At 54.4% G+C, this 27,534-nt stretch overlaps 1 protein-coding gene across 1 annotated transcript in view; it reads right to left on the bottom strand.

Annotated features, from left to right (window-relative positions):
* LOC105824574 (5'-AMP-activated protein kinase subunit gamma-2-like) overlaps positions 1-27,534 on the bottom strand; it is a 170,261-nt gene that overhangs the window by 67,181 nt on the left and 75,546 nt on the right. The window contains exons 2-3 of the mRNA XM_012662073.1: positions 25,097-25,168; positions 20,678-20,957 (exon numbers count right to left, since the gene is read on the bottom strand). Coding sequence (XP_012517527.1) covers positions 20,678-20,957; positions 25,097-25,168 — 352 coding nt within the window. The remainder of the gene's footprint in view (positions 1-20,677; positions 20,958-25,096; positions 25,169-27,534) is intronic.

Below are 27,534 nucleotides of genomic sequence, written 5' to 3'. Positions count from 1 at the left end.
GCACCCGCTGCGGGCAGGGCCGTAGGACGCCCATGCTGAGACAGGGAGGCCGACTGTTACTATTCAATTTAAGAAATCGAAAGAAACGAGGGTTCAGAGGCACTAAATGACTGGCTCGAGATCCTGCGGGAGCCCGTGGGAGGGCTGGGGTGAGACCGGCTCTGCTGCTCTCATCCAGGGCATTTAGGACCCTGGTTACCTCTTCTCCATCGTTGGAGAAAAAAAGCAGATGAAGACGCAGCAATCGAAAATTTGTTCTGAACCTCTGGGGACCGTGAGACAGTACCTGAAAAGCACCCAGATGCCTGCGGTCCAAAGCAAATCTCATTATGTAAGAGGGCGCAGGTCCCCTCCGGCCTGGGAGTGGCAACACGCGTTAGCACATATTTGCTGGAGCTCTCCTGCCGGTTGCAAAACACTGTGTCATATTTCATGGAAAGTTCTAAAGGTCACCGCTGCACTTGACTCTGAGCAAGACTGCCGCGTGCCTTGCTGGGGCCTCCCCAGCCTTCCGCAGGAGTTCAGGAGCCGCAGCTGGGCAGGCGCCCTCCCTGACTCAGGCCCCCGTGCCGCCGCTCAGCCCGACGCCCAGGTCACGCACAGCCTTGTGGTGCCCGCAGGAACTGGAGTTTGGAGACTCTCTCAGTGACAAGAGGGTGATTTTTTTTTGGCAAAGGCAAATCACCTCAGCTTGTACAGCTCAGCACACATCGGTGATGGCAAAACCCACCTAGACTTGGCAGTGACAATAGGGGAATCTTAATTTTAAAAACACAGAAAAGGCCTGAAAAGGTGAAAACCAATGGCAAGAATTATTTTTAGCATGCCAAAACGCAGCACCCAAAAGTATGAAATCGCTAGATATCCTTAAGATCTTGAAGGAGCGTCACATGCCCCATAGAAGGCTCTCGGTGGGGGCCTCACTCAGTCCCTTCCCGTGGTCCCTGGCATCCCTGGGGTCTCTAGGTGTCCCCTGGTCAAGATCTCCCTAACAGCATGCCCGGCCCAGGGCCCCAAAGGCTGCCCCACAAGAGCGGGGACTAACAAGAACCTGCCACTACCTCCAGCTGCTCAGTGGTCAGGGCTGGACCCTGGGCTCAAAGAGGACCACAGAGCAATGGCTTCCAAAAACCAGATTCTGAAGTTCGAAAGGCCAGCCACTTGGATTTCTGTTGAATTCTCTCTTTAAGTTATGTCTTAGAAATGCCAAAGATAGGACTGTGTCCGAGCCTTGGCAAGGAGAAAAACCTGGTTAATTCACAGCCTCAGCAGAGAGCCGGAGTCTGGCCTGCTGGTCTCACTTGCCAGGCCACCGGGCAGGATTTCCATTTCCCGGACTCTGGGGCTCCTTACGGAGAACCTCAACTGCTTCCGCGCTTCATTCATTAGGAAACCGCTAGCTTCGAATATCAGGTCTGAGCAAAAGTTTGCCTTTAATCTGTTTCCTTTTAATAGTGAAATATATTGGCCCGTGAGGGAGGCCGAGGCAGGAGGATCACTTGAGCCCAGGAGTTTGAGATCAGCCTGGGCAACATAGTGAGACCCTGTTTCTAAAAATAAAAAAATTAGCCAGGCATGGTGGCATGCTCCTGTAGTCCCAGCTACTTGGGAGGCTGAGGCAGGAGGATCATGTGAGCCCAGGAGTTGGAGGTTGTAGTGAGCTATGGTGATGCCACTGCACTCCAGCCTGGGAGACCAAGCAAGACCCTGTCTCAAAGAAAAAATTGTGAAATACATTATAAAAAAAAGTAGCACCTTAAAGCAATCTCAGTTTACTTACTGGCATGCAATTTTTAGCCATTTAGTTCATTCTTCCACATTTCTCCTAGGACAGAGGCCACAATACAGGCTGAGCCCATTTCCCAGGGGTTTCAAGGGGATCACATGAGACAAAATAGCAAAAGTATCCTGTAAGCTACAGCACATTTTACAAACAGAGGACAACGCTGTCCTCTGTCCCTTAAAGCAGCCCCTGGAGAGCTCTGTTGGCTCAGATTCGGTGTCTCAGGGGTCCCTGCATGGAAAAGTTTGGGAAGCCCCAAGTACCGAAAGGTGCCTGCTCCAGCGTCTGCCCGTGGCCGGCTGCCTGGGCACTGAGCCGTGAGCCCAGAGAATGCGGCCAGCGCTTCAGGAGAGGGCGCCAGGCAGCGCTTGGACTTCAATGAGGAGCCAACGGACTTTCCTACTGACGATTTACTCTTTTAACCGCACACACAAAGAAACTGGTTTCTCAGCAGCGAAGTGTGATGGGGAGAGGGCGGGTGCTATTCAAGGCAGCAACACAACTGCCGTGAAACATGCGGCGAGTCAGAGAGTCTGAGCATCTCAGGCGGAGAGGGCCAGAAGTCCTGCATGGCACAGAGCACAGTCTCCGTAACTTAGCACTTGCCGGATACGTCGATGCCATACGGGGTAACCGACCTAACAAGGACCCTAAAGCATCTATAAAGAGGAATTTATATTTAGTATCTTTTGAATAAGAAAACTGCAAAATGTGCAATGCATTTAACACTTAAAAAGCTGTACGCTTTGGTACTGGATGACTTAAGTTCTGGATATCTAGAAAGTTAACTTATGTGGCTGGTTCATTTCCTAAGATTGGCAAGATATAAAAGATAATTCTATAATTCAGATTGTTCACTACTTCGGATTGGCTTTATCTCCAATGAATTAGATGTTACTACACTCACTGACATCACTCAAATTCTCTTCTGTCTAAAGCACACTTCTTAATGGGGGTGATATCACGCCTGAAGGGGTGAAAATTGGCTGAGGGTGGGGGGCAAATAAACTTACTTTTTATATGCAAGGCACAGATATACTTACAGTACATAAATAATAAGCAGTATATCTGTTTTTTTAAAATTTCATGGAGGTTGTTAGAAAAGTCAGAAAGGCTTTTTAGTGGGTAATAAAAAAAGACTGATTAATTTTTAAAAAAGAACAGGGGAGAATTGGGGAGATGTGCGGTGGGACAGTTCATCATCCAGCATAATAGAATGTCAAGATACAAGGTTTAACATCGATAAACCACAAAATCGTTGACTATGCATACAATTTTCAAAGGTCCCTTTGTAGTTTTGGTGGAGGAGGGCAGGGACTACTGCCTTGCAGGACACATTATTTTTGTACTGTTGGGTTTTTTAAAACCATGTGATTAAACTGCTTCACCAAAAATTAAAATGTAAAGGGGAGAAAACAAAACAAACAAAACACAAACAAAAAAATCTAGTAAACAGTGATTAGTGTCTATAGCAGAGAAAACTTATCCCAAGCTCCCCTCCATGAGAGACAGTTAAGAGAATCTGCTAACAATTCACCAGTTTTGGAACCCAGTTTCTGGGCCTTCACGCAACAGGGGGCTGGCCTTGCCCTCTGCAGCATCAGAGGGTGAGGAAGAAGGCTGAAGTCCTCTTCACCGAGGCCCATGAGCCCTTCAGATGTCTCCACCGGAGAGGAGAGACCAAAAGTAATCCGGCCTCACTACGGAGCAGAAGAGCCTGGAGCCAGGTGAGAGTGTGTGATTACCATCGGCCGACCATGAAACAGATGTTCCGGAGAGTTCGCTGTCTTTCCCTCCCCTCTGTGAAGGCTTTCAAGGGATGATTAGACTGAGTCAGCGTCGTGTGGTAGGAAGTGGACAGTCGGAGGGGCAACGGCTCAGTCCCCTTGCCCATCGGCCTATCCTGATGTCTCACCCTCCCAGAGGGTCATTTCTTCGAGTCAGACCACTGTGGTCACCAGGACCCGCCCTCCTCACTTCTCCCCTCCTCACCCTTCCCCTTCCTTCGTTCCAGACCGTCTGAGTGTCTACATGGGCTGAGAACTAGGGAGCAACACAGGAAGGTATTTTTGGTCATTGAAACTTTGCTGTCATCAAAATTAAACATTTTTGTGCATCAAAGGACACTATTAAGAGAATGAAAAGACAACTCACAGAAGGGGAGAAATGTTTGCAAATCATGTATCTAAGAAGCGTCTAGTGTCCAGAATATATAAAGATCTCTTACAACTCCATGAAAAAAAAGACAAGCCAATTAAAAAACGGGCAGCAGACTTGCTTAAACATTTCTCCAAAGAAGATATGCAGACGGCAAACAAGTGCATGAGAAACACTCAGCCTCCCCGGGGACAAGTCAAAACCACGATGAGATGGCACTTCACACCCACGAGGATGGCTACTGGAAAACAGGGAAATAACTGCTGGCAAGGAGGCGGAGAAACTGGAATCCTCATGCTAATACTCTTCTGGTGGGAATGTAAAATGGCGCATTGTGAGAAACGGTGTGGCCGTTCCCCAAGAAGCAAACACAGAGTTACCACAGGACCCAGAAGTCCACTCGTAGGCACACACATACCCAAGGGAACTGAAAATGGGTTCGTTCAAACAACATGTACAGGGACGTTCACAGCAGCACCGTTCACCGAAGCCAAAGGTGGAAACGACCCCGGGGTCCATCAGTGGATGAATGGATAAGCAAAACGTGGCATCTTCATATAATAGGATACTATTCAGCCATAAAAAGGAACGAAGTACTGATACGTGCTACAACGTAGATGGACCTTCGAACAGTACACTAAGTAAAGAAGCCAGATTCAAGAGGTCACATGTCGTATGCTTCCATTTATACGGAACATCCAGAACAGGCAAGTCCACGGAGAAAGAAAGCGGATTAGCATTTGCCAGGAGCTGTGGGCAGGGGCGTCAGGGAGCGACGCTAATGGGTGTGATTCCATGTGGGGTGACGAACTAGTTCTGGGACTAGATGGCGGGGATGGCTGCGCAACACTGTGAATGCGCTTGGTACCACTGAATCATACACTTTAACCTGCGGTACCGGTCCACGGCCTGTTAGGAACCGGGTCAGGCATCACCGCCTGAGCTCTGCCCCCTGCCCTGTAACCCCACCCGTGGAAAAAGTGTCTTCCATGAAACTTAGGAACCGGGCGCACAGCAGGTGAGCAACGAGCAAGCGAAGCTGCATCCGCATTTACAGCCGCTACCGCCGCTGCCCGTCGCTCGCATCACCGCCCGAGCTCTGCCTCGTCCCCACCCGTCTGTGGAAAACTGTCTTCCATGAAACTGCTCCCTGGTGCCAAGAAGGTTGTGGCCCCTTTTTTCTTGGTTAGGTTGTTAATTTGTTTTTTTTTTTTTTTTCCCCCGTTAAAAAGTTTGATTTAACTTTCGGGTTCTTGGGGAAAATATAAATTCTTCTACATTCTGGATTTCTAATGATGACCAAGTGCTCATGCTGCTGCTAAGGGACATTTCGTATCTCTTGAGAACTGTCTATTCACGTCTTTTGCCATATTGATTCAAAGAGGTCATATTTTTTACAGCTATACAGTACTCCACCGTGTGGACGCACCTTCTTTATTTTGCTCAACTCCTCTCCTATATATGAGCATTTACGTTGTCTTTAAGAGTCTGCTGAGAGGGCCTGGAGCCCCAGGAACAATGGGCACACCTGGACACCACCTGCCACGAGCAGAAACAGAGCATTTTAGAGCAACGGCTGACTCCAGGGCTGGGACAAGGAGACACAAGAGAGCCAGACCGTCAGGAAGTGCCCACGACATGATGGGGACATCATAGGACACAGGGACCAGCTGAAGAGGTTCCTGCTGGCCGCGTCTGGGACAATTTGAGCATCAAAATATGATCCTGACAAACTACAACCCACAGAGAATACAAATCCATGAGTCCAGACGTACATACGCACATACATAGAGAGAGAAGGAAATCTCTTCCTTAAAGTAGAATTCCCACCAGTCAATGTAGAATTAGTGATAAAATTAGAAAATCATCTTTCGGTAACCACTATAGTCATAATCCAGGCAAGAATCATCGATCCCTGCAAAAACTAGCAAGTGAAAGTCTGATGACAAAGAACGTATTTACATAATTCCAAAGTAGCTGCCCCCAGAACAGTGACTGATGACAAAGGGAAAATGAGCACTTTCTTAAAGTGGAGAGCGCTCGCTCCACGTGGGGGGTGCTGCAGCGACACCACATGCCCCCTGCTGGGACACCTGGAGCTCGGGGCAGCAGCTGTAGGAGCCCAGCAGCAAAAGTGGACTCTGACCGTGAGGAAACGTCAGACAAACCCAAAGCCAAGGGCGGGCTGCGCAGCAACTGGCCGGTGCGCTCTTGATAAACAGTAAGGTCAGGAAAGACGAGACAGGACTGAGGAGCTGATCCAGAGCAGATGGAAGGGGAAGGACAACAGAATGCAACACAGAGTCGGGGAGCCCCTCAGAAGAAACGGCACTGCTCAGACGACCCGCAAAATGTGCAGAAGGCTGGAGCTTAGCTGATAGTACTGTATTGACGATAATGTCCTGACTTTGGTGAGCATGCTGTGGTTCGGGGAATGACCTTGTTTTTATGAAACACACACTACAATATTTAGGGGTGAAGGGACAGGATGCCCGCAATTTATTCTCAACGGTTCGGAGTTCACATGAACCCACGAGTACTCAGAGAGCGTGAGAGACCAGGTAGAAGCAAATGTGGTAAAGTGTCGGCTTTCGGGCGTCTGGGTGGAGAGTACCCGAGAACTCTCCGGGATGCGTTTGCAATTTTTCTGTAAGTTTGAGGTTGTCAGAATAAAATGCTATTTTAAAAACGGAATTAGGAAATAAAGTGGTCAGGGCAAGAACGCAGCATGGGTCGGCCCCACTCCTTACCATCTCCTGCGGTGGGACCGTCGCCCAAGCAGGCTGGCAGAGGGCTGGAGAACTCTACGATTCTCGGAGGGAAAGGAGATACTTCTGGGAATTTTTCCTTGGCTTCTCTGAAATAACAGTAATTGCCCCAAACATGTGTCGCCCAGCCGGGCTGGCGTGGACGTCGGCTCCTTCCCGGGGACATCTGCCCAGCAGGCGCCAGAGGGCGCTCTCCCGGGAACCACAGAGGGTGCCAGGCCACATAGCTCTGCAGTGTGTTGGCTGAACTTTTCAGGAAACTTGGATGCCACACATACTTTTCCTTTCTTTGTGGGCAGGCAAGATGAGTCACGTTTTTCTGGAGTCTGTTCAGCCCCAGGATTCAGACTTCATCAGCTGCCCCGATCTGGAAGGCTCCGTGGCGGCGAGTGAGCTCAGGGCCTAGGGTGCTGGTGCTGGCGCTGGCTGGGGCATGGGCGGCGGCCTTGGGCAAGCCAGGCAGTAATTCTGCATTACGGCAACACTGGGGACAGACTCAGGGCCCTCTGCCTGGGAGCAGTCCGAGGGAGGACGGGGCCCTGGCTTCGTCTTCCCCACTTCCCTGCCTGCCCTCTCTGGCCCGCACTTGGCGGTGCCCACTTGTCCGCAAGGCCCCGCTCAGTCTCCCCGCTGCCGACGGCCACTCTGGTATCCAGCTTAAGGAGCACTGCCGGAGGAAGGGTCGTTGCAGAAAGAATCAGACCAGGGGCCAGCGGGAGGGGCGAGTGGGGCAGGCGAGAGCTGGAGAGACAGCCCCGCGGGAGGGAAGCCATCTGGGGCTGCTGCTGTAGGACACAACGCCCTCCGCTCACCAGCCCCCTCCAGTCTTGGGAAGGCGTCCATATCGCTCCCCTTCCGTAGCCTCCTCTTTCAGACGAGGCTTCTCACGGCAAGGGAATGAGCACCCCCTTTATTCCAGGGGCACCCCTGCCCTCTCCCTGCCTCTCCTCCCATCACCGTTGGTCCTCCCTCCTCTCAGGCATCCCCTCCCGTCACGCTGTGGGACAGCTCTCTGCCACGTGCGAGCAGGTCTCGGCCTCTCCGGCCTCAGCCCCAGCCACGCGGCCCGCATCTTCCCAGCCTGCCCAACGGCGGCGAGGAGCAGAACTGGCTGCCGGGCCCACGCGGTATCTGCATGGGGTCCCTCAGACTCTGCCTCTGAGGACGCAGGGAGCGCGGGTTCCTCTGAATGGAGGACCCACCAGTATTTCACTACGAACCCTTCTGCTTTGGAAGCACTCAGGTTTCCTGTCCCCGCAAGGCTGGGCATGTGCCCCAGACGGATCTGTCATTGCGTCCCAGGCACCCAGCTCAGCGCATGGCCCAGGCACGTGAGATGACTCAGTGGCGCTGTGCAAGTGTGCTGGCACCTTGTGCTGGTCTCACGCTCACTCCGCATCCGCGCCCTGCCCTGCTGTCTGGTGCGCAGGGGCTGACCCTGACTCCGGCTGCCAAGGCTTCTTTCTCGGCTGGCGGGGAAAGGGAGAGGCCCCAGGCAGCGTCTCTGGCTCCATTCCTGCCAGACAGACCAACCGTGGCTCCGGTTCCAGCTCCCACCAGGCCCCACCAGGCCTCCTCCCCTCTCCCCGGGGGGTGGGGTGAGGGTTTTTGTTGCTTATCTCTGGGCTGCTTCCCAGCTCTTCCCTCACCTTCACAAACACGCGACCACGTAATTATAACCATATAGTCCCGTATTAAGTTCCATCCGTGTTAAGCTTGTAGAGGGTTTCTGTCTCCTGGCAGGACCTCGACTGACGTGTGGGGCGAACGGCCACCTCAAGAGAAGGTCGGGAAGGTGTCAGCAACGTGCTTCTGCAGGGCGACCAGCCTGAGTTCCAGACCTAGATGCTGCAACGGCTGGAGTCTGAGCCCCGCGCTTTTGGGCTTGCTCTGTATTTAGGCACGATGGGAGCCACTGATACTCGGCCGCCAGCCCGCCGCCTGCTGTTTGTTCTGCGGGGTGCGCAGGGTGGGCGCTGCTCAGCCCCGGGCGGCCCTTGGCATGCCAGTCGAAGATTTGGAGACTCTAAACTAAAGTCTTAAAAACTCAAGTTCATCCCTCCACACAAAGTACAAAACCTTTGGCATTTTATGAGAAAACAGACTTTTATTTGAAAAATAAACTCAGATTGCTGGGATATAAAGGAAGAGCTGTCTGGGGTCCAATGCCGAAACCATGTGAAAGGACTCGAAGTTTTACAAGTCAAATAAACTTCGCTGGAAACCTCATTCGAATTGCAAACGGCTCTCAGAACGGAGCATCTGAAACAGAGCCCCAGAGGCAGCAGGAGCCATAAAGCACACAGGAGGCTAACGTGCCCCAGGGCCGGACCGTCCGGGGTGGGGGCTGAGTATTCTAATTTAACTACAAACAGAGAAAATTAAATTTTGGGGGGGATGTTGAAAGTACCCATGACCTGGGTCACAGTCGTGGGCTAGGGTTGGAAATCTACCATTCCACGTCGCTGGCAAAAGCCTAGCACCTCCCTCCATCCGGCTGCTTCTCTGTGCCCGAGAATTCCCCAAACCGATGGCCTCCCGGCATTCCGGACCCATCCTGCTGTTCTCGGGTCATCTCGGGGGGCATTTTCCAAACTGCAATCGCTCCACCCTCAGGCTGTAATCAAATCAACTGAATCAACTGTGCCGCCAGGTTAAGCACGCTGAAAGAATAGAATGGAGTATAGAATACATAGTCCAGGGTAAATACTGTTTCCTGAAAAATGGTTTTCAGTCATACGTGTGCACTGGATTGCGACATCAAACATATTTCTTGCTGTGGGCTGCAGTCACAGAAGTTCTCAAACCCCTGCTGTGATGAAGCTTTGTGGCCTCAAGTCAGTGCCTCAGTGCCATAAATTTCTGTCACTGGGCAGATGTACCCCCCAGGCACCAGGGTATACTCTCTACGTTTTGCTTTTTGCTTGTCCTACCAGATACCACGGTCGGTCGTGACCCAGAGTAGCCTTTGGTGTAATCAGAGTAGGTGGCTATCCAGGTCAGCGATTTGCAACTCTTTTTGTTCTAGTAGGACAAAGATAACGTCCCAATGCCCAGCGGGGCTGATTCCGTCGGCAGCGGTTACTGGGTGTGAACTGCTGCCCGCGTAAGACAAGACGCCATTTCTTGTTCAGCGAGGGGCCAGCTGGCCAGCAGCTACCTTGTCTCGTTCCTGAGCACCACCGAGTGCTGACTAGTACTGGGGTGTGATGAGCCACGAGCAGAGAGCCTGGGGAAGAGGCGCCCGCGTGAAAAGCTCAGTCGTGACGAAGAGACAAGGCGGCAATAGAAGCTGTCACGAGAGAACAGACTGCAAGGGACTGAAAATAACAGTGTATTTCAGGGCTCGGCCAGATTGCTGGAGGCAAGCACAACCGGGTAGGGCTTTCTGGAGAAGGCAGGACTTAAGGAAGTCTCCGAGGCGGCGGGGCACCATCATAATCCATCTCTGGGTCTGTATTGGTGACACCCTCAGTGGCCCCTGTGTCCGTCTCTACCATCTCTTTTCTGCACAGGTGCCAGACTGAGCCCTCTGAAGAGGAAGTGATTCTCTAGATCGACCTCTGATGGTTTCCCGCATCGCTCAATTGAGACCTGGGCTGCTGACCTCCGCCTGCAAGGCCTTCCCGGCCCCACCCGACCTCACCCCTGCACCTGCTCCCTCCCCACTGGGTTCTCCCTGCCAGCTCAGAGGCTGCCACTGCCTCAGGACATTCGCACTGCTATTCCCTCCGCCTGGTACAGCCTGGCCGCTCCCTGCCCAGACATCTCCATATCCCGGATCTTTGCTGACATTCCCACGTAAAGCAGCACCCCTGCAACACTTATCCTTTTACCCGTGTTTTGCCTTGTAGTACTTGGTACCACACAGCACTTTCCTACATATGGCACCTCCTTCTTGTCTGTCTCCAGAATGTCACCCCCACCAGGGCAGGGGCTAGCTCAGGGGCTACCTCATTCACTGGTGCGTGCCCCATCCTAGGACGTCTTCAATGCTGGATGACTTCCCTTTACAGGCCTGGTCCGCTGTGAGTTCTCCCTGTCTGCTCTGTGACGACAGCTGCCTTTGTCTGGGAGGTGCATTTCAACATCCCCAAGTAGGAAAACACTCAGGCGGGACCCTCCCGCCTCCCTGATGCTTTCCCTGGGCAAGGCCAACCTGCGCCCAGGAGGCGGCTCAGCGTGTGAGACTATGTCCCCCCCTAGTGGTCACTCGGCCACAAAGCCAGAAAAATGCAAAGGCGGGCTGTTCCCAGGACCTGCGGGACCCAGACCTGCTGGCCCAACCCACATTTCCCTACAGGTGAAATCAGGTGTAACAAATATTCAGATAATAAAGGTGAAAAGGGACAAATATTAAGGCCCTCTTGTCTTGAATGTAGGAGAGATTTAATATTTATTTTCTTCCAGTATGTGGTTCCAGGCGGACCAGCTGAACACAGGGAGGCCTATAAGCTGCTCCTGCAGGGCCTCTTGATTCATCTTTGACGGTGTGAGAACTCGGCAAAGACTTGTTTTTTAAACTAAGTTGGGAGGGGTAGTGCGAAGAGAGCACGGGGCAAAAGTGAATTTACAGACGGCAGAACTGAGACCTAACTAGCCTCGGTCTGGACGAAGCCTGCCTGAACAAGCTGCTCACTTCCTTCACTGAGGGAGAGTTTTTAAAAGCTGGGGACCACCACACACAGGCGTCTTTTGCTAACGTGCACGCAGCGTGTCCTCTGCGCGGCTGTCCCCGGCGCTGTCGTGGTCAGCGAAGACGCCCCTCACCATCCACCCACGGTTCTGGAGGCCGCAAGTCCCAGACCAAGCTGTGGGCAGGGCCTCTCTCCCTTTGAAGCCTGCAGGGGACCCTGCCTTGCCCCTGCCGGCTCCTGGTGGTCCTGCATTCCGTGGCCGGCAGCGGTGGCCCCAGGCTCGGCCTCCCCCATCGCGTGGCCTGCTTCCTGTTCCTCTCTCGGCCTCGAGCGGCCTTCCTTTGAGGACACCCGTCATGCTGGATGAGGGGCCCACCTTCATGACCTCATCTTAAATAATTGCATCTGCAATGACCCTATTTCCAAATAAAGTCGCACTCTGAGGTTCTGGGGTTAGGACTTTGACGTAACACTTTCTGGGAGGGACACAATTCAACCCGTGACAGTTACTGTGAGGACTGAATGAACGGTGTATTTTAAAATCTATCCGATAGTGCCAGACATACCTTCTTTATCTGCCTAATTCCCCGGCTAGCCCTGGCCTAATAACTGGACTTGAGTTCCTGCACGTCCCCCGCACCCCGACCCGACGCTGGCGACGCACCCTGCCGCGGGACTAGGTGCCTTCCTAGCGCTGACGGGCAGCTCGCTGCATAACGGTTCGGAGTGTCTGCTGTGTGCGGCGCCTGCTCGGTATCCAAGCACCTCCAGGAACCGTAAGAACAGCAATTTCAGACTTGTGACACTGCATTAATAACAGCGCAACAGAGGACCAAAAACAATTCCCAGCTCACACCGAAGTCTTCCATCGACAAAAAGAGCATGGTCGCTCCCCACCCGAGCTCGGCCTGAAGGCCGGAAGTGGCTCGGCTGCTGACCTGCAGCCTTTGTTCTTCCCACAAAACTTACAGCAACAAGAGCATTTATCCAAATCCATTCCCCTTAGCAGGGGCGGGGTGGGGAGGAACGTGCAGGAAGACTCTCGTCAAAAGGGGAAATTTTGGAGTAAAACATGGTGGGTGGGAGACTGGGAGGGTGGTGCGAAGGTGGAAGGTGAGGCCCAGACGAAATTCACTCAAAAACCTGCACGTGGTAACACGAGATATGCTCATCTCATTTAAAAGGAGAAAACAAGGGGCAAGGAACAAAGGGTCTGGGTAAGTCACGTGGTAGCGTACAGGCAGCGTGTCGGATACAGAACGACTCCGCGGGGCCAAGTAAGTGGCTCAGGCCACTTGGGAAAGGGGCCCTGGAGTCACCTGTTCCCCAGCACTAGTGCGTGTCAAGAAAAAGAAGTGCAAGGATTCCACGTCCACTGACATCTGATGACGACGCGGTCGACTTCTGCGTTGGAGATACAGTCATTAGCAAAACCAAATATGGCCCATGCCTTCATAGAGTAGACAGTCTACCTGGAGAGATAGGCATGAACCACTTATAATTATAAAATTTCAAATGTGAAAAATGCTATATAGGAAACATGTGCTAAAAGAGTACAGAACAAAGAGATCTGATCTTTGGAAGGACTGCTGGGGAAGGATGGAGTTGGGGGAGGATTACAGGTGGGAAGTCTTTGCAGCTGAGTTCTGAAGGATGAGTAAGAGCAAACTAGGTAAAGGGGTAAGGACTGGGAAGAGAATTTCAGGAGAGAAAACAGAATGTGCAAATGCCCTGGGGCAGGGTACATGCAAAGAACTGAGAAAGTTTGGAATGATAGAGACTCAGAGGGATTGAATGGGGGTGGATGATGAGAAATTACTTAATAGTGCAATGTGTGTTATCTTGGTGATGGATGCCCCAAAAGCCCTGACTTCTTCACTACACAATCTATGCATATAACAAAATTACATTTATACTCCATAAATTTATACAAATAAAAACAAATTAAAAAAAACCAAAGAACTGAGAAAGGTTGTACGTGCCTAGGTCATAACAAGTGCAGAGTGGGAGGCAGGAAAGGCAGACAAGGCTAGAGAGGGGGTGGCAACATGGCGAGGCCAGGCTGTTTCCCGTTTACCCTTCAAGGCCCAGCTGAAGTGTCTCCTTTTCCCACAATCCCTTTCCTGGCCAGCCTGGCCGACTGAACTCATCTTTCTCCGACTTCTTCTACACTTAAGGCCTGTGTTGCTGGGTTCAACACACTGACTGTCGGCTGAGAACACAGGACGTAGCCAGTCCTTGCGAGAAGGCCTGCGTCGTGGGCTGAATTCTGTCCCTCCAACATTCACATGCCGAAATCCTAACCCCAGCACCTCACGATGTGACCTCAAGTGGAAACAGGTTTGATAAAGACGTGGTTAACTGAGATGAGGGCCTGCAGTGGGTGGGCTCCTAATCCAGTGGGAGTATCGTCCTTATAAACAGGGGAATTTGGACACACCCCTTCTTTCCTGCAGCACTCGGGCTTCTCCTGCCCCCACTCTTGCTGCCCTGGGCTTGCAGCTGGGAGCCTCCCCCACTTCCCCAGTTAAACAGTAGAGTGCAGGTTCAGCTTCAGGCTCTGTTTTCTAGAAATTCCGGGGTAATAGCCCCATAAAGCTGCTGTTTTCTCTGCTCATGGACAAAGCCAGATTTGCACAGAAGCTCTGCTGCTACTTTGTTCAGAACCTACAGTTCTGTGTTTTGTGATAAGAGAGGCGTTTAAGTTCTACAAAAAGTTATAGGCAGGGCACGAGTTATAAGTAAAAGTTGAAACAAAATCCAAGACGTCAACCCAGTCGAGGGGTAGAGCAGGTGGAGACCAAGGGATAAGCCACCAGCAAGGGTCTACTCTAAATGCACAAGCAAGTCAACCACGATCAAAGTGAGCAGGTAACGTGGCACCGAGCTGCCCCCGCAACAAGTGCCTGGGGACCCAAAAGTGCAGTGTGGGGCACAAAGTCAGCAATCGGGAAGCAGAGGCAGGAGTGACCAGGAGGCCTGAGTGGCATCAAGGCCAGACTAGGGTCGCGATCAAGGCCAGCTTGATGTCCCTGGTGAACCGAAGGCCTTACTTCTTCTCTGCAAGGTGACAGCTGGCCCTGGAGTTAGGATTAGAGAAACCTGGCCCAGAGGTGAGGGTCTGCTGTGTGTCCTCTGCCATATGGGAGAGGATCAAGAAGGACCAAAGTGACAACATGACTAAGAAGCTCAACCGCCGGGCTCCACCCACAATGCTCAGCCTTTGCCCCCTGTGCGGCCAGTATCCCCATGTGAACCGAACTGAGGAGCTGCAAGACACTCCTCTCTCGTGGACAAGATTCTGCCGCGAGGATCCCTGCCTGGGCCCGAGATGAGCTGCCCTCCACGGTCAGGGCTGGGTCCGCCTCTGGCATGGGAAGGATTCCGAGCTTTGTGGCCAAGCCTCGCGCTGGGGTTGGGGCGGCTCTGCAAGTCGGCGGGGAAATGCCCAGCAGGGCAGGGAGGCCCACGGGGAGGGCCGCACAGAGCCGCCAAGGCGGGAAGGCCTGCTGCAGGTGAGAATGCCCCATGGGGGTGGCTGGGTTTGTTCCAGAAACCTGCCTCTCCTTCCCAGGTGTCAGAAGGGGCTCTCAGGACTTTGCACCTGTTGGGTGCTTTACATGGGATTTTCTTTTTTTCTTTTTTTTTTTTTTTTGAGACAGAGTCTCACTCTGTTGCCCAGGCTAGAGTGCCGTGGCGTCATCCTAGCTCACAGCAACCTCAAACTCCTGGGCTCAAGTGATCCTCCTGCCTCAGCCTCCCGAGTAGCTGGGACTACAGGCATGCACCACCATGCCCGGCTAATTTTTTCTATATATTTTTAGTTGTCCGATTAATTTCTTTCTATTTTTAGTAGAGACGGGGTCTCGCTCTTGCTCAAGCTGGTTTCGGACTCCTGAGCTCAAACGATCCGCCCGCCTCGGCCTCCCAGAGAGCTAGGATTATAGGCGTGAGCCACCGCGCCCGGCCTACATGGGATTTTCTTCCAAATCGGGTCTCAGGTGATTGTCTGAAGACACGTGAGTCAGCGCAGCTGCAGCCCACGTGCTCGCCAACGCATCTGTGGACACACCGCCTGTCAGCGACAGTGGGACGCCGAGGCTCCTGTCCCCGGGGAGGGAGTGGAGCTGAGGCCCCTTCTCTGTGTCTGTGCAGAGACTCTGCTGACCACAGATGGTCTCTGAGCCAAAACCAGTCAGAAAGAAAAGCAAATGGCCCCGTGATTTTTGCAGGAATCTTCCACTGAAGAGACTGGGTGAAATGTGTTAGGCCAGTTTCAGCCAGCAATGTGCCAGGGCGGCCACACCAATTAAAAACACTGCAATACTCCTGCAGCAGGCAGTGAACAGTCACTGCCCAGGGACCTCTGCCGTCCCTCCAGGGATGCCCACGATCCCACTATCCAGCAAGATGTTACCCCGAAGGGAAACCCCCGGGCAAGAGGGAGCCTCCCCTGCTAAGGCCAGAGCCCGACTCTGTGCCCAGTGGTCAGGCACGTGGGCCTTCCTCTCTGCTAAGTATTTGACCATCATCCCAGGTTAAAGAGTCACTGAGGGCTGCGAGGAAAAGGGACAGAACCTTTATTGGCGTCAGCGCCTCGATACTGTGCTGGTTTACACCTTCTCAACGCATTAAACCCATCAGCCCGTCAACACTTGGGCGGCCGCTCTGGGCCAGACAGCCGTCCTCCCGCCTCCTCGCCGGCCCTCGCCTCTCTGCTGCAACACGCCCTGCTCGCTGGGACTCAAAGGAAGGAAAAAGGAAGAAGGCTCCAAGTGGAAAAAACATTCCCTGTATTTTACGCTCTGCACTACACTAGCAGCTGAAGCAGAACCCCTTCTGACTCTCCAAAAACCTCGGCACGTGGATGGTAAAACTGACATCAGAGGGACGCTCCGTAAACACTGCAGGCCCAAGAGAAGGGCCAGATTGCAGGCCCTTCACTGAGGAAGCAGCGCTGTAGGTTGCTGGTGGCTGGGGCACATACACCTGGAGTGTGGGCTGGGGGATGGGGTGTGGAGCAGTGAGGCCTTTGGGGGCATTGCTGAGGGGGACCAGAGGCCTCCCCTTCTCTGCTTCTGAGCCCCAGCCTCTCCCCAGGCCCCCCCGGGTGCTGGACACTCCTGGGGTCAAGCCCCCTACTCCTCAGCCTGCAGCTCAAGCTCCTGCAGTATGGGGCAGAGAGGGAAGCCCACCCGGCCACTCCGCCCACCTTCCTCTCTGCCCTTGGCTTTAAAGAGCCTGTGAGGGAGTCTGGGGGCGTTTCCTTCCCCCTGTGCAGAGCACAGGCCCCAGGGAAGGGGCCACGGGCAGTGCTCAGCTTGGGCGCCAAGGTCTGGCCCTTTCCAGCTGCAGCGGCCCAGGCAGAGTCGGCAAAGCCAGCCAGGCCTGAGGCCACACTCCCTCATCACGCCCACTCGCTTCTGCTCGACCACCAGGGTCCCACCCAGAACCTCCACACTCAGCTAATGTGGAAACGCCCGGCCCTGCTCCTTCCCCCACGCTCCTCCAGCAGCCACCTCCCAACACTGGCCAGCCCTGACCCAGCCCAGGGCACGGCCCCAGGCATTCTCGGTGGCTCTGACCTCCCTTCTCCACCAACACCAGCCACCTCTGTTCCATGTCATGCCACTGTCCCAAAGCTCAGGGCTGGATGCTTGACATTTTTTCAAGAAGTATTCATTTTTGGTTATAGATAAATGAATACAGCCTCAGAAAATCAGAATGTCTCAGATAAAACAAAATTGTTCTTCGACCCACTCATCTAACCCTAATCCTGCACTTAGAGGCTGTGGCCGCAGTCTGATGAATGTCCTCTTGTAAAAATAAAAGAGGTGTGTGTGTACCCACATACAGATACACACACATATGTGCACACACATACATGTACACATATATGATACACATACATCCACAAATGTGCGTGTTCACTTATGTGCTCTCCTGCTCCATGCACGGGTCCCTTCCAGGCCCTCCCAGCTCCAACTACCTATCAGTCTGCAAGTCTGCCAGTGACTAAAACAAAACAGTTGAAAACCAGTGACAATCTAAAAACCATAAGTACCATCTAAGACAATGAAAGGGAGAAATACTTCAAGAAACTGACATGATTTTGAGAGATCTTTCTGGGGCTCAGTTTCTAAAAGAACAGCTCCTGTCCAAAGGGGGACGGTGAGGAAGCCTGCACTGGGCTGCAGCTGGGCCCTGGGACAGGTTCTCCACCACCTCCCTGCCTGCAGGGCCCTCCTCCCCTCCCCCCTCCCTCCCCCCATCTCCCGCCACCTCCATGAGGGAGGGCAAGGGCTCTGCACAGCTGTGGGCAGGAGGGTGGCAGCCTCTCCATCTGGAGCCAGCTCTCCGGCTCCTACGCCGCCTTCGCACCCCATCCCATCGTGGAGCTCTCTGTGACGCTGGCTGTCCCATCCTAACTTGGTTCAGCCTTCATCACCCTCATCCTCTGCCAAAGCCTCTGTTTGCCCCTTACTGGGGGCCCCGAAGGTAGAAATCCCACCTTTTCATCACCAAGTCCAGCACATTTGATTTTCCCAACATCACAATTTCCCAACCAGACAAATCGTGGGTACGTCTCCTTCTCTCCACAAATATCGGGTGTGCGACACAGAAGCCTTGTGCGTCCTTTTCATCAGGGGGGGCTCGCCTTCCTTTCCCTGTGCACGCACTCTGAGCCTAATCTCTAGACAGCGTTAACGCCGGTAGATGGCGAGAAGAAAGGCTTATCTGAAGGCAAAAGCGCTGAAGGAAAACTGATGGCGCCACAGCCTTGCAGAGCGTGGAGAGAAAGGCCGGCATCCCCATCCCTCCCCCAACCCCGGCACAGACTCTCCAAGTGACGCATCTTCGCCCACACAGAGACTAGGACGCACCAGCCCTTCTGGCCCCCAGCACGGGGCTGGAGGAAGAACAGAGGCGCAGATCTGGCTTCCTGTCCCACGGCCACCAACCGGATGGGAGAGTCATGAGCAGGCTCTTTAACCCCCAGCTTACCTCCTGCACTCTGCTGGACTCCCGGCGGATGTCCCAACCCCACGGTGAGCCTCCCTGAGGGCCTCCGTTGGTCACAAAGCCGCGTGGGAAATACCAGAATTAGTCGAGTGGCTCATCTGGTCCTGGGAGCGCAGGCGCAAAGAGGGACACAGCTCAGTGGGTTAGAGGAGGCCAGCGCTCCTGGGGATCGTTTGGCCCGGGCAGGAGTTTCTTTTGCTCAAAGCCGCAGGTGTGGGCACGATGCCCAAGGTTGGTCCAACAGAGTGGCTGGAGCCCCCCTGCCTGAGCATCTCTGGTTTCCAAATCCACAGCACATCCTAGCTGCTCAGTCATTAAATTCCTGTTCCTTATCGGAAGGAATTCCTGGGGTCCCAGAACCTGTCTCCATCGTGGTCGGGAATTGGTCTATGGGGCTAACTAACCTTTGGCTGCTCACGACATACACTTCTCCAGCACTCCCAAGCCCTGTGCCTCCCTGGGAGTTCAAACTGAGAAGGGGCACCAGGATCAGACTGCCTGGTTTGTCCAGCTCCCTGGGACTGGCCTGCGGCTCTCCCAGACCACCTGTGTGTCTTCCTTCTGCCTCCAGAGACATCTCTGATCCCAACAGGCTGCCCAGCCACACCACAATTCCTCCACATCCCGAGCCCGTGGTTTGAGCTGTAAACCTTGACCTTCCTGCACAAGGTACTGGGTTGGATAGTACCCCCCAAATTTGTGTCCTTTCCAGAACCTTAGACTATGACCTTATTTGGAAATAGGGTTGTTGCAGATATAATTAAGAGGAAGTCATACTGGGGTCGGATGGGCCCTTATATAATCTCACAAGGAGAGAGAGACACGCAAGGAGAGAGAACGCCATGTGACGACGGAGGCAGAGATGTGAGTGATGCGTCCACAAGCCCAGGAACACCAGGGATGCCGGCAGCACCCAGAGCTGGGAGAGGGCCCTGGAACAGACCCTCCCCTAGAGCCTGCGGAGGGAGCGTGGTCCTGCTCATTCCTTGATCTTGGACTTCTGGCCTCCACAAGTGTGAGAGAATACATTCCTGTTGTTTTAAGCCACTCAGTTTGTGGCACTTCGTTAACAGCAGCCCCAGGAAGTGAATACAACCTAGTTCTGTTGTAACCAACAAGGCATGATGCCACCTGCTAGGAGACAGGCTACCCCGACGTGGGTCTGGTCTGCCATTCCCTCTGCTTAGGCGGCACATGACGAAACATTTGGGAAGTTCAGGATGCTGTCAAGAACCTGGGATGTTCTCTAGAACATAGTGACACCAGTGCTAGAACATTCTGCTCCCTGCTTGGCTTTGTAGACAGAGTCCCCACTGACTTTCCCCTGGTGATAGTAATGTCTGCCAGGGGACCACCTTGTCACACCTGTGATACCTCCATTATGTGACACTGTGTATTTGGAGTTAGGTGCCTGAGCAGGCAGAAGAGTAGCCATTCCAGGGAGATGATTTTAGGGTTACTAGAAACAATACCCCCACACACACACACAAGTAAAGAAATGAAAAGAAAACTCCCTCCCCTCCCTTTCCTTATAAATCAGAAAGACTGAAATTCGCTCTTGCTGCCACCTGGCCTTGCAGCTCAAATATGGCTCAACATGCAGGTCTTCTGAGTGCAAATGCGACCTGGAGAGAAAGAAATACTATCCTAGACCTCTGATGCTCAAGGGCAAGTTTGTTTTCTGAATCACTGTCTTCTTAATGCAAATGTTTCAAGTTAGCAGAAAGAATTGGAAAAGTAGAGGCAGGAAGGGACAGAGTAAACTCCATCTACTTTACAGTTTGCCTTGTATACTTCATGTCATGACCAGTGGTCAAGTGAGAATATTTTATCCTCGGATCACAAATACAAGCCTAAGGGACTCTCTCGTAAACACACACATTTCCTTCCCCCGTTTCTCCAGCCAATCCATCCAGCTTCCATTCCCTGCTGCCCGGAGCCCAAAACAAAAAAGTCAGGATCTGCCAGAAGCAGGTACAGTCACATCCTCAAATACCAAACCGCAGGGAGTGGGGAGACATCGGCAGAGCAAGCAGTCTGTCCTCTGGCCCTGGGTCACTTGGTTGTCCTCACAAGTCACACTGTGAGTATCGGGACGTTTACAGTTAACGCCACGGACCATGCCGCACGGCAAGGGTAGCGCCTCAGTGTCGGAAGAAAGTGGTGGGCGAACACTGAGGTTGTTCCGGACAGAGATCTGTTTGAGCGGAGAAGGGGCAGAAAAAGACCTGGGCACTCAGCACCACGTCACTCACAGCCACCCGGCAGCCGAGTGGCACCCACCTGAAACAATAGCATCAATGTCTTACTTTTTCTGGAGCGGGAGAAAAACCTGATGCCGCCGGGAGAGGTAGAGGGGTTGGAGTTGGGTGAAGACTCTTTGGAGGAGGAGCGGAAGATCCCGCTGAAGCTCATGCGGCGCGGTGAGCGCGGCGGGGACTCCTGGTAGGAGAACGGGAACACCGTTTTGGGAGAGCCGGGGCTGGTCTTAGGCCTCACGGGAGCAGACACGGGGCTGGAGGGCCGGGGCTGGGGGCCCCTGGAGAAGAGCCCTTTGGAGGGGCTGCCCAAGCTGACAGGGCTGTCCACCTGTGGAACGACAGACAAACGGATGCGGTCACCCCGAGGTTTGGACACTCTGACTTCTACCCTGCACTGGCCTGTCATCATCGTCCCTCTCACCAGGCTGACCCTCCACAGCTCCCTGCCCAAGAAACAGCCCCGAGCTCCACAGAGGGGGCCGCCGAACAGCCTGGAGGCAGGCACGTGCCCCAAGCGTGGCCCAGCACGGGCTGGTCGGCACCACATCCCAGGGGCCCACTGGCCATACTGTCCCTCTCTCCAGAAGGGCTCCCGGGAGGCAGAGGGGAGGAAAGATCCTTCCCAGGGTCTGACCACGCAGGAATATGGTTCCCTTGCCTGCCCCGAAGGAAAAAGCAGAAATCCCTGTGATCCAGAACAGAGAGCGCCTGGGACTCCAGCCTGAGGGAGGACGGAGATGAGGAATTTTTCACCTCCAAGCTGCCCTGGCCTTTGGATGGCCGAAGGTGCTGACAGAGGTCAGGAAGAAAGTTCACAAGGCCCCAAACCTCTGAGGCGCTTCACTGATGAGGTAAAATCGTGGTTACAGCCCGAACAATTATTGGACCCTGGAACTAAAGCCAAGGCACAATGCTCCCAGACTGGCGACTGCCCGTGCGCCCCACGCCTGCGCGCCTGCGGTGCGGCGAGGGCCACGCACCCTGCCGCCGGGGATGACCCGGCTCCACCCCCCGCTGTGCCGTCCCAGGCATGTCACTCAGTCCCACTAAGCCTCGGTTTCCCCATCTGTAAAATGAGGATAGTCGCACTCTCACCTCGTGGGGCTGTCTGAATGCCAAGTGACATGTGTGGACGAGGGCAGGGGACCTAATGCGCAGGAGCCGCACCAGGCGCGGTGCCCTGCTGCCGCCTGGCCCTGGTGAATTTGCGACACCGGAGCTGAAAGGAACCCGGCGGCTACCCAGGAAAGTACCTTGTCCACGGGGCTCATGGGGCAAGAACGAGATGAAACCCTGGACATGCCGCGCGCTGGTGCCCCGGGCAGTGTCAAGAAGGGAGGGCCGCTCTGTCCGCCCCACTTTGGGGAGCGCGGCCGGTACGTCCTTGCACCACTAGAGGGCGCCCCAAGCCCTGAGCTCGAGGATGCTCAAAGGCAGGACGGTGCCCTTGCGGGACGCGCTGGTCAGTGACGAATGACTGCCACAGAGTCCAACCTCCCCCGAGTGAGATCTGGCACCGCCACGCCAGGGTGCAGGGACCAGCTTGGTGCCAGCACCTTCGCTGAGTGGGCTTCCCAGGCAGAAGGGCCGGTGTGCCACCAGGGGACGCAACTCAAGCTCTGCTTGTTGTAGAGAGGTCCAAGTTCTTCTTTCTTTTGACCACTTTATACAAAAAGCCCTTCGATTCTCTGTTCATAGAGTATTCCGTTTAGCCACTGTCCCACCTACCTATGGCACTCAGGATAAGTCATGAGAATAAACTGAAAAACAGGAGGCTCTTCCAGCGGTGGGGCGTGTGTGGGGCGTGGGGTGGGGAGGGGGCTGAGAGAAGCCTTAGCCACGGCGGGAGCAGCAGGTGCGGGCAATAGAGGATGACCCCGTAGCACGGAGGTCCGACCAGCAAGGACTCTGGACAGCGGCCCGAGCTGGCGTCCCAGTTCTGTCTCCAGTGGTGAGACGAGGGAAGTGGCCTGGGAGGCGTGACACGGGAGAGGGGTCGAGCCCACGCAGGAGGGAGAGACGCCCCTGGAAAGGCTAGCCCCGCAGACCTGCTTCGCTGCGCTCTCTGCACTGCGCAGTGAACTCTGCCTGGCACGTGCCGACGTCCACTTGTGTGGAGGGGACAAAGGTGTGCAGGGAAGCCCGGGGGCCGCAGGGGAGTGTCGGGGAATGGCTGCAAGCCCAGAGCACCGTGAGCATGATGCCCACGAAGAAGTGTCCAGAGGCATAAAACTGTCCTCACGGGGGCGGGGACTCAGAGAGGACGCTGAGAGCTGGACAGGATCTAGACAGCCTGACGGACGGGGCTGGGGAGGCCCCAGGGCCTGGGGACAGAGGAGATGGAGCTGGGGAGCCCAGCGACAGAGGACCGCCCACGGGGGCCACACTGGGGGGCCGGGGGAGGCTGAAACATGTGCCACTGGAAACCAGTCACGGGGGCCAGGGGGACCCCAGGGTTCACCTGAATGGGATTCCATTCTGTACCCAGAAAGCCAGGCCAACGGAGCCAGGCTGAGGAGGGAGACCCAGAAAGCAGAATTTCCACTCTTGTGTCCCGAAAATGGCCCTTCCCAGCCCTTCCCACAGGGAGCCTGGAGGGCCTGACCACAGCCCGGGGTGAGAGAGCAGGCGCAGGGAGAGGCACGCTGCTTCCTGCGGGGGTCGGGTGCAGACAGTGGGCGCGGGGTGAAGCCACCAGGGACAGCCTCAGCTCTGGCTATCGGGCCAGCTGCAGCTGGACGGTACTTTGGCAAACGTAACTGGATGATCCCAGGGTGTGGACGAGACTCCTGAGTGTGTGCCTGGCTCCGCGGGAGCTAATGGGCAGAGGGCACTCAGGCCGTCTGCCGAGCGGAGCTTTGCAGATGGGGCCATTTGTCACGCAGCTGCCAGAGAGGAAGCCGAAGCCAGGGCCAGGCCTACTGCTCGGCCCGTAGCCACTGTCCCTTTCCTGAGTGGGGGCAGGGGCAGCTCTAGGAACAGCCCAAGGGACTGACAAAGAGGACATCAGATGCCTCCTGCAGCGGAGGGAATGGCATATAAGAAGCAGGGGGCGGGGAGGGGGCCGGGGAAGGTGGCCGCGTGAGAGCAGCTCCCAAGACCGGCGGCTGCAGCCCCACTCAGCCCAGGTGTGCAGGAGCCAGTGCTGGGGCACCCCGCTCACTCAGGGCTCGGTGAGGGAAGGAGGCGGCTGCAGCTGAGCCCTTAGCAGATGGCAGGAACACCTCTAAGGCCTTTTTCTGCTCAGATACGATGTATTCCAGACAATGACTTTACTCTGGAACCCCCTGGAACCCCCAGAGGGGGGCCAGGTGGGCCTGGGTCAAGTCCCAGTCCTCCCGTGGCTTTTGCCGCAGTCTCGGGGCCTTCCTAGGTTTCCACGTGAAGGAAGGGCCGTGCTGAGTCACACAGGAGGAGAGTGACCCAGGCCCCGCAGGGCCGTGGGCCACAGCCTTGCACGGGCTCCGGGCCCAGGGTCTCCTTGCTGCCACTCCACCGTTCTGCTGGCCCTGCAGCTCTGCCAAGGTCGTGCCCTGATGGTCTTTTCTGGCTGGGCCACAACAGCTGCTACCAAGGCTGCTTGTTCAAGGCAGGGCCTGGCAGGGAGCTGATGCCAGCTGAGCCCCACAGGCCCAAACCAATTTGTTGATTCAGTTGTATGTAATTCAGAATGCTTAGAGAATAGATTAGCTTTTCCAGTATTGGAACTGCTGCCCTGATCCCAGGCTGGCCAGCACCCAGCACCCGCTCCCAGATCCTGCACGCAGCACCCCACGCTAGCCCCCTCCTGCAGGCCTCCCATCCTGCCCCTGGCCACCTGGACCTCTCCTCCCCTGCCGCGGCCACCCCAACCCCTCACCTGACGCTGGGGACCCCTCCCCACCCGGCACCCCTACCCAACCCACAGCTGCGTGGAGATGCTGGTTTCCTAATGCAAGAAAAATCAGCCATGGGGGAGGGGACAGCCATGAGCTAAAGAGAGGAAAGGAACCGTGGGAAGGAGACAAAAAGGTGTGTGGAACTGTGGCAGGGGTGGAGGGGGTTGCAAACTGAGGGGAAAGGAGAGAGCCCAAGGCCTGGGGTCCAGGTGGGCAGGACAAAAGGGATCAGCCTAAACCACAGATGTCAGCACGACTGATGCCCCCAGCCCCCTCTTTTCTACCTATGTACGCCGGGCTCAGCTTACTGTCAATCTCCTCGGCCCCTGCCCACTCTCATGGGGGGTCTAGCGGGCCACAGTCCGCCCGGAGTGAGGAGAAGAAAAAGGTGTCCAGCCCAGAAGGCTCTCCAGCTGGCCATCCTGGCAGGTGCGAGGGGCACGGCCACATAAGGTGAGCTATCGGGGGTGGCTCGGCCGCAGCTGGGTGCGCAGGTGGGCGTGCAGGTGGACACTCCAGTGAGAGCGCAGGTGACAGCGGAAGTGCGCCTCAAGTGAGCCGTGTGGAGCTACAAGAGAGGAGGCCTTACCTTACGAGGAGAAGGTTTCTCTGAACTCTCCAGGTCCCCGTCCAGGAGCGGCATGGCGAAGGAGCTCAGGTCCTAGGACAGAAAGCGAGTGCACGGTCACGACGGGCCCTCAGGTCCAGGGGGCTGCACGAAGCCCTAAGTGGGCGTCACCTGCCCCTTCCTGAGTCCTCCTTCTCAAAAGCACCCACTAAGGAGGGATGTGGGTGTGTTTGCCAGCCCCCCCAGATCCTGACCACCATCCACATTCCCTTCCAGAAGAAGTCAAATTTCCAGTAGCAGCCACGACCTCCCATCACCCAGGGAAGGAGGAAGGAAGAAAAAGCTGGGATAAAGTGGGGGCAGGGAGGGAAAGAGACCAAGGAAGGAGGGCGGGCGGGAGAGAGGTCGCATCTCGGGATGTCTGGGGGAGTCGCCGATGGACAGGACTTTATCCCAGGACCTGGAAAGTGTGTGTCTGGGAAGATGGTGGGGTGGGGGTGGGAACGGCGGCGTCAGGGCGGCAGCTGGGCCGACACAATGGGACAGGAACCTAAACCAGACTGTGGGGGAGTAGCTCACCCCAAACTCATCATGTCTGAACCAGCCGGGCCCCTCCTGCGTCCACAGTCTCTGCGGGTGAACACCTACCTCCACACCAGGCAGAAACCCCACCTGGCTGTCCTCAAATCCACCTGCACACTTAACCTTTCCTTTTTATTTATTTTTAACTATTTGATTGTAGTATGATACACTTAACATAAAATTTACCATCCTGACCATTTTAAGTGCAGGTTCAGAGGCACTGAATACACTCACACTGCGGGGCCGCCATCCCCACTGTCTGTTTCCAGAACTTTTTCACCTTCCCAAACTGGAGCTCCGTCCCCATGCAATACTAACCCCCCCTTCTCCCCTCCTCAGGCCCTGGCAACTCCACTCTACATTCTGTCTCTGGGAATCTGGCCACTCTAGGGACCTCATGTAAATGGAATCAGACAGTATGTGGCCTTTGGTGACGGGCTTATTTCACTGGGCATGACATCTTCAAGGATCATCTGTTGTAGCATGTCAGAATTTCCTTCCTCTTTAACGCAGAATAATACTCCCTTTTATGAATATAGCACATTTTGTTTATCCAGTCATCAGCTGGTACACTGGGTGGCTTCTACGTCTTGGCTACTGTGAATCATGCTGCTGTGGACATGGGTGTTCCGGGTTGAAATCTGTCCCCCTTCCAAAAAAATTCCTGTGTTGAGGTCCTAACCCCCAAGACCTCAGAATGTGACTGTATTTGGAGACAGGGTCTTTAAAGAGGTAACTAAGTAAAAATGAGGTCATTAGGATGGGCCCTAATCCAATAGGGCTGGTGTCCCTATAAGAAGAGATTAGGGCTGGGCACAGTGGCTCACACCTGTAATCCTAACACTCTGGGAGGCCAAGATGGTGGGATTGGTTGAGGCCAGGAGTTCGAGACCAGCCTGAGCAAGAGCAAGACCCAATCTCTACAAAAAATAGAAAAATTAGCCATGGTGGTGCATGCCTGTAGTCCCAGCTACTCGGGAGGCTGAGGCAGGAGGATCACTTGAGCCCAGAAGTTTGAAGTTGCAGTGAGCTACGATGACGCTACTGTACTCTAGCCAGGGTGACAGAGCAAGACTCTGTCTCAAAAAAAAAAAAAAAGGTTAGGACTCCCCTCCCCGACACACAGAAGGAAGACCACACGAAGACACAGAGAGAAGGTGGCCACCTAGAAGCCAAGGAAAGAGGCCTCAGAAAAACCCAACCCCGCTGACACCTTGATCTTAGATGTCCAGCCTCCAGAATTATGAGAAAGCAAATTTCTATTGTTTGAGATACCCAGTCTGTGGCACTTTGTTCTGGCGGTCCCTGCTAACTAATGTAGTAGGTGTGCAAATATCTCTGAAAGACCCTGCTTTCGACTCCTTTGGGCATATTCCAGAAGTGGAATTGCTGAACATCAGGTAATTATACCGTTAACTTTCTGAGACACCCACACTGTTTTCCACAGTGTGGAAAGACGGCTGTAGCATCTTACTTTCCCACCCACGGTACACAAGGGTTTTAATTTCTCCATGTCCTCAGCAACACTTGTTTTCTTGTTTCGTTTTTCATGTAGCTATCCCACTGGGTGGTAGGTGATCTCTCGGTGTGGTTTTAATTTCCATTTTCCTGGTAATTAGAGATGTTGAGCATCTTTTCATGTGTTCATTGGCCATTTGTACATCTTCTTTGGAGAAATGTCGATATTCGAGTTCCTTGCATGTTGTTTAACCATTATTTGTGGTAGGAACTCTTTATATATTCCGGATACTAACTCCTTATCAGATACGTGATTTGCAAATAAAACTGAGGGGAAAGGAGAGAGCCCAAGGCCTGGGGTCCAGGTGGGCAGGACAAAAGGGATCAGCCTAAACCACAGATGTCAGCACGACTGATGC

Source organism: Propithecus coquereli, unplaced genomic scaffold (genome assembly GCF_000956105.1).
Source record: "Propithecus coquereli isolate 6110/MARCELLA unplaced genomic scaffold, Pcoq_1.0 Scaffold75, whole genome shotgun sequence".
NCBI classification, from domain to species: domain Eukaryota; kingdom Metazoa; phylum Chordata; class Mammalia; order Primates; family Indriidae; genus Propithecus; species Propithecus coquereli.
The sequence above is the reverse complement of the archived record's forward strand: the minus strand, read 5'-3'. Positions and strand labels throughout refer to the sequence as shown.